We start from the raw sequence: 19,797 nt of genomic DNA on the forward strand, positions 1-19,797 counted from the left end.
TTATTGATGGCCTTCCACCACCCTCCCTCGCCCTGCTCCTGCAGAGCCCTTGTGCACCGCTGAGCTGAAGCAGGTGCAGAGACCAGCGTGGAGCCCCAGCTGCTGATCTCCGGGCTGTCAGGTCTTGTTTCTTTTCATGCATACTTCCTAGCAATAATAGGGTCCACTTGATACCGACACAGAAACAGAAGAGGACTTGTAGAGAATGAAGGTGGGTTTTTTTCTTCTTCATCCAGTTATTCAGTCAGTACACGTTTTCTTCTGAATATCTTACCGGTCAGCTGTGTAAGAAATGCAGAGCTGTATCTTACCAGTCAGCTGGATAAGAGCTGTGTCTTGCTGAGCTGCCTGCAGGGCCAAGAGTTTTCCACCACAGTCCCTCCTACAACCTGGTTAAGTAATGTGGCCTTATGTTGCCTGCCTTTGAGCTTCAGACAACTGGTGTCACAAGACATGATAGACGGGGGGTTAACTGTCTAGTTCCTATTGATTCTTTGCTGGTCTTGGGGGGATTTAGGAAGCTGTTAGCACTAAGTACCAAATGCTGCTCATTCACTTTTGTTTGACTTATGGTCAAATATGTAAAGAAAAACCTGTTAGTGCTGTTTATTTTAGAGGTTTCTTAACTTTCCCATGTAGTCACCTTTACGTAGGACATAGAACGTCCCTTTTAAAGGACTTCTCTGTCTTAAAATTTATAAAGAGAAGTAGTTCACCCTTTGCATTTAATCGTGGTTGTCCAGGTATGAACAGATGCAGCATTCAAACATGGTTGAGTCAAACCAAAAAGTTTTGGTTCGCTCATTCCTATTTGAAGTTGTTTGGTTATTTTTTTAATGCTGTGCCTATGTGTACATGTGTTTTGGTGTGTGTTCACACAGGTGAGAACTCTGTGCATCTCTCTCTCTAGAGAAACATTTTATTTCAAGTAAGTATTGATGGCTTTATGCAACTTGCAGTATTCTACACCTGGTAGAGTGGTGGGTGATGGTCTCTTCAGCCAGGTGACAGGAGATAGCACAAGGGGAAATGGCATGAAGCTGTGCCAGGGCAGGGGCAGGTTAGATGTTAGAAAAAAATATTTTACTGAAAGAGTTGTTGGGCCCTGGAACAGACTGCCCAGGGAGGGGGTTGAGTCACCTTCCCTGGGTGTGTTTAAAAAAAGGGTAGATGAGGTACTTAGGGACATGGTTTAGCTTAGGACAGGAATGGTTGGACTTGATGATCTCAAAGGTCTTTTCCAACCTTGTGATTCTGTGTGATTCTGTGACTCTGTGATTCCCACGTTAATAGAAGGATCCACATTTGCTCTTCCCATGTCTTACAGGAAAAGGGATGTTGTGTCAGTGCAAGAAGCTGCCCTTAGATTGTAGAAAGCTGGTGGAAGAAGAGAGTGAGTTACTCTGAATAGCTACTGAAGCTAAATACAAAGTCCATTACTCAAACTACCTGAAAAACATAATTAATTTTTGGGTTTGGGAGCTGGTCATGATGAAAAATGTTCATCAAAGCTAGGTTTTAGCTTAAACATCTTTATCTCCTCTCTGTTAGCAGGTTAAAAACCTAAGCCTGCCCCTCCTCCCCCCCCCCCCACCCCCCGCAAATCTATCATTAGGGTATTTTAACAGCAAGCATCTAATGATGGTGTTCAACTAATGTAAGGGACAAACACTAAGACAAGGGTTTTATTATTTATCTCTGCCATTCTCCTCTAATAGACAAAGACTAATAACAATCTTCCCAAACGTAATAAAGCATTGGAGTTTGTATGGCAACAAAGAGCTCAGAGCCCAGCCGTTCCGTTCTCCATGCCACACAGGTTTGAGCAGAGGTGGCCTGAGACTCCTCTCTTAGTTTGTGTCTGGGCTAAAGCGCTGGCACCTCGGCTTCCACAGAAAGTTTTTATTTACCGTTTACTGTCATGGCACCATCTTCACAGGATCACAGAATCATCGGGGTTGGAAGGGATCTCCAGAGATCATCCTGTCCAACCCCCCTGCCAAAGCAGGGTCCCTAGGACAGGTCGCACAGGGAGGCATCCGGACGGGTCTGGAATCTCTCCAGAGAAGGAGACTCCACAACCATGGGCAGCCTGCCCCAGGGCTCTGTCACCCTCACTGGGAAAAAGTTCTGCATATCTCTCCTGTCCTTTCTCAGTGAATAAGGAGCAAGTTAGTGATGCAGGGCCAGAGACAGGCTTTCTTGTTGCCTGCTGGTGGGAGAGGCAAAGAGAATGCCTTGTTCTTGCTGGGTCACTCTGTGATGGGAGCAGCATCCTCAGTGGTCTTGTACACAGGCCCCTGTAGAGAAGATAGCCATAAGATACCAAAAGTAAATGGGGTCTTTCTTCATAGAATTTCTAACTTTCATTCCATGGGTAACTCTCCTTCTTGTCCACCTTGCTGAATTAAGAAAAATAAATGGTTAGGTGGGGGGAAAGAATCTGATGCTTCTATTTACACGCACAAGGAAAATTACTCTCTTTTTCCAAAGTGTTGTTATAAATTGTTTTAAGTATTCCTCCTAGTAAATTGACAATGTCATTTCTACCAAAGGACAGAGTTAACAGTGGTAGAACCACTGAATAAATCATAAAATCAGTGTTGAAGTGAATAACTTCACTCATGGTGAGGCAACTCGTAATTGAGCTGCTGCAGAAGTTATCACTGCTCTTTGATTTGCAACACTTTCTTTGCCAAAGGAAAAGTACCAGTCAGTCTTTGGGTAATAAATGGTGGTTGCAGAGCACAGAAGTGTTTATAAATCCAGTAATGATGATCATGTTACGAGAATCATATGTACATTTTTATTTCATGCCTTCCACTTAGCAATCTGGGAGGTTTGGTTTTGGGATTTTCCGTTCCAGCAATATCGAAGTCAAGGGCCAGAGTAATTGATTTCGGTTCAAGAGGCTCTGGGACTCCGCTGTCATGCAAACTGGCCTCTCAGCATAATTTAGCATATTTGAATAAATTAATTCCTAAATTAAAGAAAACTTTGGTCAGGCAGTATAAGATTTGGTTTAATGCTTAGGTTTCTTTTGTTTTCTCTAAGACTTTTTGGTTTACTGCTCACTAACATATCAGAGTGAAGTAGAGCACTTGAAAGAAATGATTCTTTCCCCTCCACCCCCACCCCCCCCCAGTAATTCTAACTGCCCAAAGCTTATCTCCTCAGTAAACACATCCATACTTTGCAGAGTGCTTAGATGTGGGGTGGCTGAACAGACCAGCCCTGCCCATCACTGCCTTTGGAACTCTTGCAGTGCTGAACTTACAGCTTTGTCTCTTCATGGGCTAAACCGAGGTCTTCGGTTTCCAACCTTAGTAACCTGATCATAAATTATCCCCTTTTTTTTATATATATGTATTTAAAAGGCACTAAAAAAGCAATATGGAGAAAAGGCATAGTCCATAGAGGTATAAAATAAATCCCAAACTACGTTCTTCCATTCTCCGAGAAAAAAAGCTTTACAAAGCCTTTTTCTTCCCTCTGAAACAAACTAAAATAGCATTTCCTTTTGCAGTGGTACTTTTAAGTCCTGTGTGGGGAAAACTTTGGGAGTGTGGTGTTCCTTTGTAATTTTTTAAGTAAGTTTTTCATTTTCCATGTTTAAAACAACAAAAAAAATTAATTGTGAGGTGACACTGTCCCGTGACAAGGGAAGGAAACAAAATACAACCTTTTGATGGTGGTGAGTAGGGTTTCCTCTTTTTCTTGTAATTTATAAGCTGCTTTGCTTCCACTTCATAGTATTTGGGCGGGAGGGGAGCGTGAATCTCATCTTTAATGCAGTATGGCATTTTGCAGTGGAAAGAGTTAAATGATGCATGAAATGACCTGTCACACTGGATTGTCTGCCACGGTATTGTACACACTTAAAAAAAGGTGGGGGAGCGAGGCAGAAAAAAAACCCAATCTTGAGCCCTACTGACTTGTTGTTTTGATGAGAAAAATTGGGGCGGGGGGGGGGGGGTGTGTGTGTGCATGCATGTGTATGTGTGTGTGTGTATATAAAGAATTATCTTATTTTTCTGTAGGGACCGGAAGTGACCTCCAGAGATTGAGTCCAACCCCCCTGCCAAAGCAGGGTCCCTAGGACAGGTCGCACAGGGAGGCATCCAGACGGGTCTGGAATCTCTCCAGAGAAGGAGACTCCACACCCCCTTGGGCAGCCTGTCCCAGGGCTCTGTCACCCTCACTGGGAAAAAGTTCTTCCACATGTTGGTGCAGAACTTCCTGTGCTCCAACTTGAGGCCATTGCCCCTTGTCCTGTCCCCACAGACCACTGAAAAGGGGCTGGCCATTTTCCCCTGTGCCCCACACTTCAGATATTGATAAACATTGATCAGATCCCCTTCTTTTCTTGAGGCTGAACAGCCCCAGCTCACTCAGCCTTTTCTCGTAAGGGAGATGCTCCAGGCCCTTAATCACCTTCATAGCCCTGTGCTGGACTCTTTCCAGGAGATCCCTGTCATCTTTGTATTGGGGAGCCCAGAATTAGACACAACTGGTGAGGCTTGACCAGGGCAGAGTAGAGGGGAAGGATCACCTCCTTTGACCAGCTGCCCACGCTCCTTTTAATGCCCCCCCAGGATCCCATTTGCCGCCTTGGCCCCTGGGGCACACTGCTGGCTCATGGCCAACCTGTAATCCACCAGGACCCCCAGATTCTTCTCCTCAGAGCTCCTCTCCAACAGGTCAGACCCAGCCTGTACTGATACAAGCTGTTATTCCTTCCCAGGTGCAAAACTCTACACTTGCTTTTTATTAAACCTCCTCTGGTTCCTCACTGCCCAGCTCTCCAGTCTGTCCAGGCCTCACTGGATGGCAGCGCAGTGTTCCTGCATGTCAGCCTCTCCTCCCAGCTTTGTATCATCAGCGTACTTGCTGAGGGTGGGCATTCCCTCATCAAGTTTGTCGATTAAGATGTTAAAGAATACTGGACCCAACATTGACTAATTCATTTTAGGGAAGGTAAGGATGGAGATTTGGTGCCTGTGATGCCGCTTTCCTGCAGGGAACAACAAAAACCAAACTCTTGCAGCTCATACTGGAAGTACCCTGTGAGCTATTTTCAGAATGGCTCTGAGCAGCCTCAGCGTTGTGGGAGAAGTTATGAGGCTTTTCAGAATGAATAGAAAACAATGGTACTCTGTGTTTCTTATTAAATCCTAATATTCTCAAGATCGTGCTATGCAGTTTCACCTGATTTTGCCTGTGGTTTATAGTGCTTTGCTGAAGCTCAGATGGAAATAAGATGTTAACAGTGTGGAAGTCCTGTCTCTTAGTTCATGTGTCTCTTTTGACTGCAGATACCTTTCAGCTCTTTCTCAAGAGCATGGACGCAATGCTGCGGTCAGGCGTGGGGCCTAAAATCAAGTACAAATGTAGGCCTCACAGTTTTAAACAGAAAATAGCCACTTTAAATGGAAGTTTCTTTCAGTTCTCTTCCTCTGTATGTGGAAATGGTCAGGAGTGCAGTGGACTTTTTATTTATGTCTTTTTTATCTCGGCTTCAGAGTTTTCTTAAAGACCTGCCAGTGGCGTAGAAAGTCTGTTCTGCTTTAAAACAGTGAGGAACAGAGAAGGCCGCACACCCCTCTGAGTGTCTGAGGCGATACAGTAACATTCCCTGTTCATCGTTACTCAGATTTTTTAAGAGAGAAGTAACGATGCCAGAGCCTCCTCCAACTCCATCCCCACATCTTATCTGATTCATTTTTATGTACCTGTTTTATTGAATATATATCTGTTCAGATTAATTATTTAGCAGATGCCGCATTTTAGGGGGGCGTGGGGGGGAAGCCTGACTCGTGAGTAACTTGTCTTTATACCCGCTCAGTGTTGTTTAAAACAATTAATTTTCTGCCAGACCCAGGAATGGGCTTTTTCCATGGCATTGCATGGGAAGGCTCGTTTTCTTGTGCCAGTGGCAACTTTGTGCTTCCAGCTGCAGGAAAGGATGATAAACCTTGAGAACACTGCCCAATTCCCAGCTTTGGGAAGGTATGAATGGGAGTCTGCTTGGGTTTGTGGGGTGGCCTTGAAGTGCTTTGAGTGCAGTTCAGAAACAGCTCTTCCAGTTTTAATAAAAATTTGGGAAACTGCAAGTTCCCATGTGGGGACAGACTAGTGACTCACCAAAGCCTGGAAGTTTTTCCGTCTGGAAGTGCCTTCTCTCTGATGCTTCAGAGGAAGTGATCTTCCTCTGGCAAATTTAGCAAACTGCAGGTTGGTATCACAGAGGAGAGTGCTGTGCTGCTTTCTCACATCAGGTCACGCATGGACCACCCCGGACTGGGATTATTGATTATTTAATGTAATCTAGTCCCTGTGTGCTGACTCTAATCAGGCTGGAAAACTGGCCTCAAGTCACGTTACAAATTGGAGACTCAGCCCAGTGTTGTTGGAGGATGTAAGATTCCTGGAGCTTTTTTCCGTCATTCCAGCACTAAAACAGGATCCAGCATAATTTTGTCTTGTGTGAGAACAGTTAATCGGTGGCCAGAGCTAAAAGTGAAATTCAGAGGGTGGGAGCTAAGCCCAAAAAGAAACACTGAGGTGATCAAAGCTAGTGAACTGAACTCTCTTACTTTTGGCTCTTGTCAATTCAAGCAGTCTGTGCAGCGTCATTTTAGATGGTGGCTGGGTCATGGCTTCGTTTCTGGGCATTCCTGAGGTTGGGGTAACGGCCTCCACCTTGGTGCCCTGCCTGCAGGGGTCTGAGCAAGGGGCCCGAATGCGCATTCACATGGGAGCGGGCACACGAAGAAGCTCTGCTGTGTCATGTACAGAGTTTTTAGTCCTATGATGGTCCCTGTGTGGGCTGCAGTAGGCACATCTGCTCTGCTCCTTCTCACTCCTCCCTGAACAAGCAATCTGGGCACCTGCATAGTTTTACATCAGCTGCAGTGGTGTAACAGAAAAGAGAATCTCTGCTGTTTCCACAGCAACTTGTGTGTTGGATGCTGGCTGGAGTGATGCAGTGGGATGCTGTAGTCCCTGTTGTCAGTGACTTCAGTAAAAGTTTATCAAAAGAAAATGAGCGCTGTCTTGCTCCCCTCCAGCCCCTCCTGGTTATGGACTGAAGGGGACTGTGGTGAATATATGTTACCATCAGTGCAGCTCTGGATTTCCTGTTAGAACTTCATTCCTTCATATTTCAGCCCATGCTGGTGCTTTGTTTTGATCCACTCTCCTATCTGCAGAGGGTTACGGGAGAGCCCTTCGGGATTGCCCATTCACTTCTTGCTGTGGATGGCGTGGCGAGCAGTAGTTTGCACTAGGTGGCTGGTGACCTGTGTGAAACGATCTGAGAGGTTCAGAGCTGTTGCTAGATGACAGCTACCCAGAGTCCCGGTCCTGTCAGCGTCAGCAGCGCTGTTTAGGAGACAGAGGGACTGAACTCCACAGGCAGGGCCACCAACCTCCAGGCCTGGATCTACACAAGGTTGCCCAGGGCCCCATACAACCTGGCCTGGAACACCCCCAGGGATGGGGCATCCACCACCTCTCTGGGCAGCCCCTGCCAGCACCTCACCTCTCACACTGTAAAAATCTTCCCCCTGTTATAAATTGAGACTACAATGGATCATAATCCAATTAGAATTTTATTAATTATAGCAAGTAGAATATGAGCAAAGACAGCGCTGGACGGCAGGAGAGTCTGCGCTCTGCCAACTGCCGTGCTGATCAGTTCAAACAGTCCCTTTTTATATATTTTTTACTTCCGTGTTCATGAAGTAGTGGAGGTACTGTGCGTATGCTTCAGTTGTTGTTAGGGGGTTGTTTTCTGCCTCTGGGTGGTCTTTGAGGCCGGAGTAAGAAGTCTTCCTCCTTTGTCCTATCTGTGGCTCCTGGACATCTGGTTATCTTGTACAAGCGGTATCTGGTTTAGTTTGTGTAAGCAATTGTGGTTATCTTATCCTGGACAAGCAGGTTTAGTTTGTGTAAGCAATTGTTACCTTATCCTGGACAAGCAGTGTCTGGTAGCTTGCATAAGCAATTGCACATTTTTGGTAGCTGCTGGCATAAGCCTTAATAAACAATATCCTGGTCCATAATTCCTCACAGTTATTTTTTACAAACTAAGATGTGGTGACCGATTTCGAAATGTGTCAGCAGATGTTGTGACGGGTTTCGAGATATAAGTCAGCAACCTCCCTGATATTAGAACTAATATTAGAAGCTAAGTGTTTTCCTGTCATTCATACTTTGTTTCAATGAACAAAATATTAACCCATTCACTACAATCCCCCCTTTTTCTTTTTCTTTATTCTTGTTCATTGAACCTTTTTTAATTCCTTTTTGGCCCATTCTAATTTCTCGTCGCCTGATTCTTCAGGTGATGATTCATATTGTGTTCTAATAAGCATTAAATGTGCTGCTTCTAAGCGTCCTTTTACAATGGTAATTAGTTTGTTAAAGATACATGGTCCAAATGTCAAACCTAATATTAGCAGGATGAGTGGTCCTGCTATAGTTGATAAAAGGGTAGTTAACCAAGGAGAATAGTTGAACCAGGATTCGTACCAGTTTTGATTAGTCTCTCTTTTTTTTTTTTTTTTTTTTTTTTCGAGCCCTTCCCTTAACTCAGTCATGGAATCTCGTACCACACCCGTGTGATCTACATAGAAGCAGCATTCTTCTCCCAGAGCGGCACAAAGCCCACCTTGTTGTAGAAAAAGGATATCCATCCCTCTTCTATTTTGTAAAACTACCTCTGATAATGAGGTCAAGGATTTTCCACAATATCCATACCCCGGGGTAGTTACAGTAACCTTTACCCGGATTGGAAGCAGGACACCAATAAGTTTGATACAATGATTGATCACCAAATTTGGGAAATCCTAGTTGTGAAGGAAATATGTCCTTTAGTTTAAATTCAAAAAATGGATTACCCGGTGTGGTAGTTTTGTGGAGTGCCTTGTCACTGGAAAGGTGACGCAGGACCCACTTAAATGGTTGATGAGGATTTCCATTTGCTTGAGTTATTATTAATAACAAGATTAACGGTATACCAGGAAAAAGGGTGTCTGTTAATTTGGCTAATTTAAGTATACTTTTACCAGTCCTGGGGAAGTTCGGCCATTGCTGTTTTTGCGTCCCATTGTTCTGGTTCTTTTCTCCACAGTTTGTTCCTCCTCTGCCTCGCCCGTCGACTCGGTTGCTTCGAGCCACGGGGGGTACCATCTTCTCGGCAGCAAGGGAATTCTTCAGGAGAACAGCTGATCTGGGCTTTTTTTCCTATTTATATAGGCTTCCCACTTTGCAGCTTTAACTAATGGGGCAAAACAAGACACCGTTATTACTTCCCTTCTGCACTTTATAGCCAAGATATCAGCTACAAAGGGGACTGGCTCGTTGGAATGGTAACAATAGTATTGAGGGTTTATTCTTTTGGTAAAAATTTCCCACCACTCACAAGATTCTCGGACAATTTCTTGTGTTAGCTCTAATTGTTTTAGTTTCCACTCAGTGAGTGTTCTTTGAATTTTCCAACACTGTGTACAAACCCCTATTGGCGGGTATCCATATCCACAGTGTGCCCACCATTTATCTTGGCATACCTTGCACCTAAAACAAGCAAATGGATAACAATTACAGTTTTAATTATTACACTTAATTTTTACGTCAAAGGTACATGTATTACTTATATCAACATATTCTCTAAATTCAATATTATGTGGTTGCATGGGTCTAACAGTTTTCCTTTTGCACACTTTGTGTTTTTCCAGATGTAATAGACAAAAAAGAAATAATTATAGCAAATATAAACGACAACATGCACTTTATACCAAAAGGTAGTGCAGCAAAATAATCAAATAAAGTCTTTATCATCACGTTATCTTTTCAGGGTTATCTTGGTGTCACCTGGAGTACTGATTATTTTCCAGTGGGGTCTTGTCACTGGGCCTTTAATGCGACTGGCATGAGTCCATCCACGCTCAGCAGTCCGGACAGCTGTTTCTGTTGTAAGCAAAACAAGATAAGGTCCCTCCCAATGGGGTTTTAGGGTTTCTTCTTTCCACGTTTTAACCAATATCCAGTCCCCAGGTTTAAAATTGTGAATTTTTAAGTCCAACGGGGGTCGTTGCACAATCAGTCCACGTTCCCAAAGTTTGTTGCGATGTTCTGCTAATTGTGAAACATATTCATTAATCACACGATCTCGAATTAAAACATTTGTTTGTGGACTTTCAATTCTATAGGACATTCCATATACCATTTCAAACGCTGATATTCCTATATCTGCTCGGGGCCTGGTTCTGAGAATTAATAGTGCCATGGGTAGGCACTTAGTCCATGATAATCTGGTTTCTATCATTAATTTAGTCAAAATAGTTTTGATTTCTCCATTCATCCTTTCAACTTTTCCCGAACTTTGTGGATGCCATGGAGTATGGTATTCCCACTTAATACCCAAGTTTTCTGTTAGATCTCTAACAATTTTTGACACAAAATGTGTTCCTCTGTCCGAGTCGATTACATCAGGTACTCCATATCGAGGTACAATGTGTTCAAGTAATACCTTAGTAACTTGGTTAGCAGTTGCTTTGGAGGTGGGAAAAGCCTCAACATAATGTGTTAAATGATCCACCATTACTAATAAATATTTGTAACGCCCTACCCTGGGTAGTTCAGTAAAATCCACTTGTATGTGTGAGAAAGGTCTATATGCTGGGGAACGTCCTCCAAGAGGTTTTTGTCTCATGTTGTTTCGATTAACCTTTTGACAGGTCTCACAGGCTGCCGTTACTGTTTTTGCTATGTTATATACACCTATACAGGCAAACCGTTGACTGAAATGATCAACTAACGCCTGCGTTCCCCAGTGTGTTTTACTGTGTATTTTTGAAAATATTTCGAGTGCTATGCCCTTCGGCAAGACTTCTCTTCCATCTGGTAATATATACTTACCATCCTGTTCCTTAGCTCCCATTTGTTTTAGTTTTTCCTTTTCTATAGATTCAAAACTTAAATTTTTATTAACAGGTACTTGTTGCATAATTAAAATCGTATTATAATTGCCTGCCACTCGTTTTGCTTCTATATCGGCTGCATTATTTCCTCTAACTTGATAACTTGTACCTCGCTGGTGTCCCTTTATATGTACAACTGCTATTTTATTCGGCATTTTCAACGCCCCCAGAACTCGCCGAATTAATTCCGGGTGTATCAGTTCTTTTCCCTGTGAATTAATAAATCCTCTTTCCTCCCATATTTTCCCAAAGGTTTGTACTACTCCGAACGCATAGCGTGAGTCCGTATATATAGTTCCATCCTTTCCCTTCAGTGACACTAATGCTTTCCATAATGCATACAGTTCACAGGCTTGAGCCGACCAGCTGGCACTCAGGGGGCCTGATTCTATTATCTTAAATTCACCTTTTTCCAACTTAACGATGGCATATCCAGACAATCGTTTACCTTCTATTATTCGAGATGACCCATCTATAAAAACTATTTCTCCATGTTGTAATTCCTCTTCTTCTAGATCTGGTCGAATTCGTGTTTGCTGTTCAATCGTTTGAAAACAATCATGTACTAGCTCAGTACTTTCCCCTGGGTATAAAAATTCTGCGGGGTTAACCGCTCCGATAGTCCTTAGGGACAGTTTTGGAGATTCTATGAGTATTCCCTCATACTTTAGTAGTCGGCTATCTGTAAGCCATTTTTCTGCTTTTTGTTGAAGCACCCCCCTTATATTATGAGGTGCATATAGGACAACTTCTCCATTAAAGGTAATACGATTTGTTTCCTCAAGTAATAAGGCAGCAGCAACAATGATTTGTAAACAACTTGGCCAACCCCTGCTCACAGGATCTAACAGCTTTGATAAGTAAGCCACCGGTTTCTTTTGTCCAGCCCATTTCTGAGTTAATACTCCAAATGCCGTTCCTTCATGTATGTTAACGAATAAATGGAATGGCCGCTTTAAATCTGGGAGGCTTAAAACTGGTGCTTGACTTAGCTCCCTTTTGAGACTGGCAAACTGCTCTTGATCCTGAGGGGTCCACTTGGGTATTTTGTCTTTAGACAGTTGTTCATATAAAAATTTAACTTTAAAGCTGTAGTTCTCTATCCATTGCCTACAATACCCAAATAGCCCTAATGCCTGCCGAATTTGCCTCTTAGTGACAGGCATAGGTAATTCTAAAATTCCTTTAATGCGCTCTGGATCCAATATTTTCTTGCCATTAAACAAATAGTGCCCCAAATATTTCACCTTTTCCTCCACAAATTGTAACTTTTCTTGTGATACCCGTAGTCCTTTTTGTGCAAGAAAGTTTAGGAGCCGAATGCTTTCTTTTCTTACATCTTCCTTATTATTCCCTGCTATTAGCAGATCATCTACATACTGTAACAGCACGTTTCCTGTTTGTACCTGGTATTCTTTTAAGAGCTCTTCCAGGGCCTGTCCAAACAGATTAGGGGACTCAGTAAACCCCTGGGGGAGCACGGTCCATCTCAATTGCTGTCTACGACCTGTCTCTATGTCCTCCCATTCAAAGGCAAAATAATCACGGCATTCTTCTGCCAGTGGACAGGCCCAAAAGGCATCCTTTAAATCAATCACACTATACCAGGAGTTATGGGGTCCTAGCTTGCTTAGCAGTGTGTATGGATTTGCTACTACAGGGAACCGGGTGATAGTTCTTTTGTTTATTTCCCTTAAATCATGTACAAGCCGATATTTTCCATTTGGCTTCCTCACAGGCAAAATGGGGGTATTAAAGGGTGACATACAAGGCTCTAAGATTCCTTGTGCTAACAATCGATCAATTTCTGGTTTTAATCCTCTCCGTCCCTCTAGGGATATGGGATATTGCCTTACCCTCACAGGTACGTGGGGTTCGGAAATTTGAATTTTAATCGGTGGGATTTCCAGTTTGCTTATTGTGTCTGGGGAGTACCAGACATCGGGGTTAATTTGTTTTTGATCGTCCACGGTCAAAGGATAAGCAGACACTGTTAGCTCTTGATTCTTTACTTTAATTTCTAATTGCAATTCAACAATTAAGTCTCGTCCTAACAGATTAAATTCTGTTTCAGGGACGAGCAAGAGTTCACCCATTCCAAATTTATTTTCAGTTTCGAATACTACATTTTTGATTTTGCTTACTTTAAAGGGTTCTCCTTTTGCCCCAATTACTTGTACCTTTTCAGGGGAAACTTTACATCCCTCAGGTATTTGCCTAATAGTCGATTTCTCAGCCCCAGTGTCTACTAAAAAGGTGAACTCTTGTTTATGGGGACCTATCTTTAATTTTATCAAGGGCTCATGATGACTCCGGTCCCCTAAGATATAGAGCCCCTGACTCTCCTATTCCGTTTTCAATATTTCCTCATCCCTGATCCTTTCTCTGCAATTCTTCTTTATATGTCCCCTCTTTCCACAGTAAAAACAACATCTCTGTTCCTTCTTCACTACTACGTTCCCTTGTTTTATTCCAGCGGATCTGTGTTCACCAGTCCGCTCTTTGCGATCCTCTCTGACCGCTGCTACCATCATTCTTACTTGTCGCTTGCTACTCTCTTCTTCCCGCCTTACGTAGACTTTCTGAGCTTCCCTCAATAATTCATCCAACCCTCTATTTTGCCAGTCTTCTAACTTTTCAATTTTCTTTCTGATATCTTCCTATGATTTTGCTACAAACTGAGTTTTGAGGAGCGCTTGCCCTAAAGGGTCGTCTGGATTTACCCCAGAGTACAGCTGAAGGGCTTTCCTCAGTCGTTCCAGCCACTCAGTAGGGCTCTCATCTTTCTTTTGCATTTCATTAAATGCTTTATTGATATTCTGGCCACGGGGTACTGCTTCTTTAATCCCCTGAATTACTATAGTTCTCAGGTCCTGCATATGAGTTCTATGCATCGGATCCTGATTATTCCAATTAGGTCTTTGGAGTGGCCATTTAATATCTGCTTGGGGTCCCTGGGCATGCTGAGTATCCCACAGTCTCATTCCTGCTCGTCTAATCATATCTCTTTCCTCGGTAGTAAATAATTGACCAAGGATAGATTGCATCTCATCCCAAGTATAAAGGTTTGGTCCCAAAAATTGATCTAATCTTTCTGCCACTCCGAATGGGTCCTCAATTAAGTTTCCCATCTCGGTTCTTTTAAAATCTCGTAGGTCAGCCGAGCTTAGGGGTACAGAAATATATCCAATCACAGGTTGAGGTCCCCCCATGGGCATTTCCCTTAGAGGGTATATCTGAGCTGCCTCTTTTTGACTTCTAGTCACGCGTCTAGGAGGAGGGGGAGACCCTTGTTCCGACTCTGGTGGGGGAGTGGGCGCTCTGGGGACCTCTGGAGGGGCTGTGGGAGCAGGAGAAGGAATGTAAGGAGGGGGGGTTAGAAGGGTTTCGTCTAACTCTTCTTTCTTTTTCTTTTGTTTAATTTTTACTTCATTCAGTGGGTAAAGTCTAGTTCCCGGTTTTTCTAGCCACACTTCCGCATACTGACTCTCCTCCGGGTTAAGGGGTTTTTTATTACTAACCCAGAGGTTTAATTGCTGTCTTACCCAATCCTCTTCTGACCCATAGACTGGCCAAAAGACATTTTTAGAAATCTTCTTCCCTCCCCATATCTTAGTACAATATTCTATCATTTTTTGCTTATCTTTCCCTAGAGTTCCAGGTAAATATCTCCAATTGTCTAAGATATATGCCAGAGGGGTATTCTTAGGTACAGTGGGTACCCTTCCCATGGGAGTCGAAGGCTTGCTGCCCTTCACCCCCATCTTCTGGATTATCCACAAACATACACTCACTCGCTCCCTTTGTTCCTGGCCCAGTCCCTCGCGGGAGATGGGAAACGCAGTACTTAAGAGTCCACACTCACTTGGTTCAGTATATCGAACCTCTCACTCGTTATAATCCAGGAAACCCAATCCCGCCCGAACGGCAAACCCGCGAAAAATTTCGCAATATACTTACGCGTCCTGCGTCTTCGTCCGGACTCCCGTGCACAGAATTTTTATGGGATTTTACCGGTTCCTCCTTTGCTCATTATCCTAGAATTTAGGTTCGTCGGTAAGGTTGAGGTAGGCTGTCGGTCGTGGGGCCGCGGATTGCCGCGGGGCGCCTCCCCGAGGACAGAAGCCCACCGTTCCTTATCCGAGTCACGGCACCAGATTGTTATAAATTGAGACTACAATGGATCATAATCCAATTAGAATTTTATTAATTATAGCAAGTAGAATATGAGCAAAGACAGCGCTGGATGGCAGGAGAGTCTGCGCTCTGCCAACTGCCGTGCTGATCAGTTCAAACAGTCCCTTTTTATATATTTTTTACTTCCATGTTCATGAAGTAGTGGAGGTACTGTGCGTATGCTTCAGTTGTTGTTAGGGGGTTGTTTTCTGCCTCTGGGTGGTCTTTGAGGCCGGAGTAAGAAGTCTTCCTCCTTTGTCCTATCTGTGGCTCCTGGACATCTGGTTATCTTGTACAAGCGGTATCTGGTTTAGTTTGTGTAAGCAATTGTGGTTATCTTATCCTGGACAAGCAGGTTTAGTTTGTGTAAGCAATTGTTACCTTATCCTGGACAAGCAGTGTCTGGTAGCTTGCATAAGCAATTGCACATTTTTGGTAGCTGCTGGCATAAGCCTTAATAAACAATATCCTGGTCCATAATTCCTCACAGTTATTTTTTACAAACTAAGATGTGGTGACCGATTTCGAAATGTGTCAGCAGATGTTGTGACGGGTTTCGAGATATAAGTCAGCAACCTCCCTGATATTAGAACTAATATTAGAAGCTAAGTGTTTTCCTGTCATTCATACTTTGTTTCAATGAACAAAATATTAACCCATTCACTACACCCCTAATTCCAAATTAAACGTTCCTTCCTTTAGCTTCAATCCATTCTTCTTTGTCCTGCTATTGTCTACCCTTTTAACAAGCTGATTCCCCTCCTGTTTCTCTGCTCCCTTCAGGGACTGGAAGGCTGCAATGAGGTCCCCCCGCAGCCTTCTCTTCTCCAGGCTGAACAAGCCCAGCTCCCTCAGCCTCTCTTCATAGGAGAGGTGCTCCAGCCCTCTGATCATCTTTGTGGCCTCCTCTGAACCCTCTCCAAAAACGATCCTCAAATGCTTCTTTGAATGGGGCTACACAGTCTCCTTTGAACAATGTAGAAAGTTGCTGGAGACCACCTTGGGAATGGAAAGGCTGTGTACCAGCAGAAGCTATAATCCCACAGGTTTGTGGGAAGCAGACTGCAAATGCTGGCATGCCATTGGAGAGCCATGTATGTAGCTGCCTGGGAAGGAAGGGGATGTGGCATCTGAGTAGAATGGGGAGAAGAAACATCCAGTGCTCAGAAATAAGGAGAGTGGGAAGCACCAGTAGGTAGGGAAGGAGTTATGTCTAGGGCAGTTTTGCTTATTTTGATTTAAATTGCAGTAGGCTTTTGTGATTGTGACTGAAACCTGGATTAACGGCCCAGTTTGAGACACTAGTGCCTGCTTGATTGCTTGGAATGGGGATAGTTAAGGTAAAAACAATATATCTTGTTTTTAAGACAACTAAAGGTTTATTTTGCTTGAAATGGAATTTTTCTTGGGGGTGATAATGTCGTAAATCGTGTCTGGCATTCCTTTAGTGTGGCATACAGCTTGAGAAACAAAGCCTCAAGCACTGCCAGGTTAACAGATAACGGGATGGAGCCTTTAGGCCATGAACCTCGGGGAAACTAAACAAGGTGGCAGCATCGTTGCCGGCCCCCTGCTGGGACAGGCTCCAGGAAAAAGTGTCCTCTATTGTTAAGGTGTATCTGCTGTCTGACGAGGGTTTAGAAGTTCTATTAGCATGATAAGATAGAGATGCTGCTGTGACAGCAAAACGTTGACCAATCAGATGTAGCCCACGAACCACCGTATGTTTGGCAGAAAGCAGCCGTCTGCAGAGCATATAAAAAGGAATGATTCTTTACAATAAACCGACTCTTGCTTGCATCAAGCTGTGTTCCGTCTCTCTCCGTCGCGGCACTTTAGTTTACAGCACGTAAAAGAGTAAGAAGTTTATTTTCCTGTACCAAAACTATTATTTTAGCTCATTTTCCATTCTGAACCTTTTATTGAAATAGATTTAAAAAAAAAAAACACATACCACAACAGTTTTACCAAAAAATGGGTCTTGTCACACATGCATGGAAAAAATCTCTCTCTGCTGCCATCTACAAGCACATATGGACAAAGACATGTAAGTAGTTGGTCATAGAAGGCTTTTTCATTGCCTTGAAGTGGTTCTTCACTGTCCTTACTGTGTCCAGTTCTGGGCTCCTCACCATAAGAAGGACATTTAGGTCCTGGAGTGAGTCCAGAGAAGGGCAACCGGGCTGGGGAAGGGGCTGGAGGGCAAATCCTATGAGGAGTGTCTGAAGGAGCTGGGGATGTTTAGCCCGGAGAAGAGGAGGCTGAAGGGAGACCTTATCACTGCCTACAACTACCTGAAGGGAGGTTGTAGAGCGGTGGGTGATGGTCTCTTCAGCCAGGTGACAGGAGACAGGACAAGGGGAAATGGCACAGAGCTATGCCAGGGCAGGGTCAGATCAGATGTTAGGAGAAAGTTCTTCCCTGAAAGAGTTGTCAGGGCCTGGAACAGGCTGCCCAGGGAGGGGTTTGAGTCACCGACCCTGGATGTGTTTAACAGACAGGTAGATGAGGTACTTAGGGATATGGTTTAGCATAGGACAGGAATGGTTGGACTTGATGATCTTAAAGGTCTTTTCCAACCTTGTGATTCTGTGATTCTTAGTCTGGATGACCTTCTTGGTCCACCCTTTTCAGCCAACCAAGCTGTCCAGTCCCCCTGACAGGTCTGGTCTCAGAGTGCATAACACTGTAGGTCTGTGTCACTGGTGAGCGATGCTGTTGGGCATGAGGTGCTGTGAAATGCTTCTTGTCCAACCCGAGAGGAGCAGTGGTACTTCTCAGGTGTCCTCAGACTGGAAAAAACTGTTTCTATCAGCAAATAACCTTGCATAAACTTCAGGTAAAGGGGGAAAGGTAGTATTAATTTTCATAGGTTTTGGGTTGGGAGGGAAAGTAGCGCTACTCTATCACAAATTAAGTGTAGGTACCCAACCCTCCCATAATCCATTGGATAACTCGGGATATTTTCATCTTTGTGACTTCATTCCTGCTGAGAGTTTGTTCAGGGCATGTGTGAACTTGAAAATAATAGATAAATGAGGTGCAATCGGTTAAGTTAAGTGATAGCCTGAAGTTAAAAACACAGTGATCAAATTCAGTGTCTGAAGTTGGCAGGAAGATTGTCTTACAGCCTCAGGAAGACTTGAAATTAAACTTGTTTTGAGATGTAGGTGCTAAATCTGTGAAAGAAACTCACTTGCACATCTAAACAAAGCTGGCTTTGTGGAGTTAAAGAGAGCTGGTTGAGCTCCCAGGCTCCCTTTAGCAGAGGGGAGGGGGCTGTGCTCCCACCGTGTAGCCTCTTTGCTGAGGTGGTGTTTTGTAGCATCTGTGAGGAGAAAATCTTTAGGTAAAATCAGAGCTGTGCTCTGCCTGGGTGCTGTTGGCCTCGCCCCCCTGTCACCAGCAGTGAGCAGGGCTATGCTGTCAACCACTCGAGCTAACGGAGCCAACAGCTTCAGGTTTATTTTTGTTGGGCTTCTGAGACCTTGTTAACTTGAAGAGAAGTTTTGGAGATAACTGAATTTCTGCACCGTACTTAGGTTCAGTTTTTTGTTCTCCCTGGTGTTGCCTTCAAGTAAATGCAGGGGGAGTAGCCTCCAGAGGAGCAAAGATCCCTCCACATTTTAGAGTTAAAAGGAGGAGGATTAAGCTCCTTTACGCAGTAATCAGATCCTCTGGTTGGCACGGCTTTTGAAGATGATTATATATTTTTCCAGTGATGGATTATGAATGTGGCCATGAATAGAAGCTAATTTGGCTGTGAAAATCTAACAAGTTTTCCTCTATGATAATTTTTTGTGGGCTGGACTAGATGATCTTTCGAGGTCCCTTCCAACCCCTAACATTCTGTGACCAATTTTACTTTTGGTTGCTTACTTCATACGATAACCACAGACATATACCATCCCAGCCTACAGCATGAGGCAGGGGGAATCATCCTGCAGTGGTTCTGTCTCATGCTCTTCTCAAGCCATAGGCTGTTGGCGACTGTATGTGAACCTTTGGAAAATGAAAGCCCTCCCAAGGTTCCCAGTACTGAGGATTTAAACAAGAGTGGGAGAAGATGGGACTGAACAGGAACCTCCTTAAGATGGTTACACTATGAGTCTTAACCCAATTCACATCTGTACCAAATGACACCTTTGTGTCACCCCGATCAGCTGTAGTTTTAATTATCAGTATTCAACCATCATCTTCCAAGCTGGTCCATGTTGTGTCGTGGTTCTTAGTCTCAGAGTTTGAATTTGGGAGATGGTAGCTGTGTGTCTAGGTGTGTATTTGTACAGTAATACACGTGGTATATTTGAAGCCTGTCCTACCACCAGAGCTCCAAAGCACTCATAGTATATAAAGGTTACAGTCAGCATTTTGCATAGAACACTAAGTCTTCCTTTCCTTTTGACAGATTGAAGACATCATAACGAGAATGCAGGATGACAAAACAGGTGGAGTTCCCATCCGCACCGTCAAGAGCTTTCTGTCCAAAATCCCCAGCGTCGTCACTGGTAAGGACCCTGGTTAGCAGGGAAAAGAGTGTGAGCTGGTATTCACTGCTTCCAAACACACTGCTGAAGTCACCAAGAAAAAGGAATGTAAGAAACAAATGCCCCCTCTGACTATTTTTTCTGCACAT

The 19,797-nt window shown here is 43.8% G+C and overlaps 1 protein-coding gene across 5 annotated transcripts in view; it reads left to right on the plus strand.

Moving 5' to 3' along the window:
- Nucleotides 1-19,797, plus strand: part of RGS6 (regulator of G protein signaling 6) — a gene marked incomplete at both ends in the record, with an annotated part of 295,933 nt that overhangs the window by 161,986 nt on the left and 114,150 nt on the right. For all 5 annotated transcript variants that reach the window (XM_084263444.1, XM_084263445.1, XM_084263446.1 and 2 more), the window contains one exon: nt 19,570-19,669. In XM_084263444.1, coding sequence (XP_084119570.1) covers nt 19,570-19,669 — 100 coding nt within the window. The remainder of the gene's footprint in view (nt 1-19,569; nt 19,670-19,797) is intronic.

This window comes from Gallinula chloropus (genome assembly GCF_964237585.1).
Source record: "Gallinula chloropus genome assembly, chromosome: 4".
Classification (NCBI taxonomy): Eukaryota; Metazoa; Chordata; class Aves; order Gruiformes; family Rallidae; genus Gallinula; species Gallinula chloropus.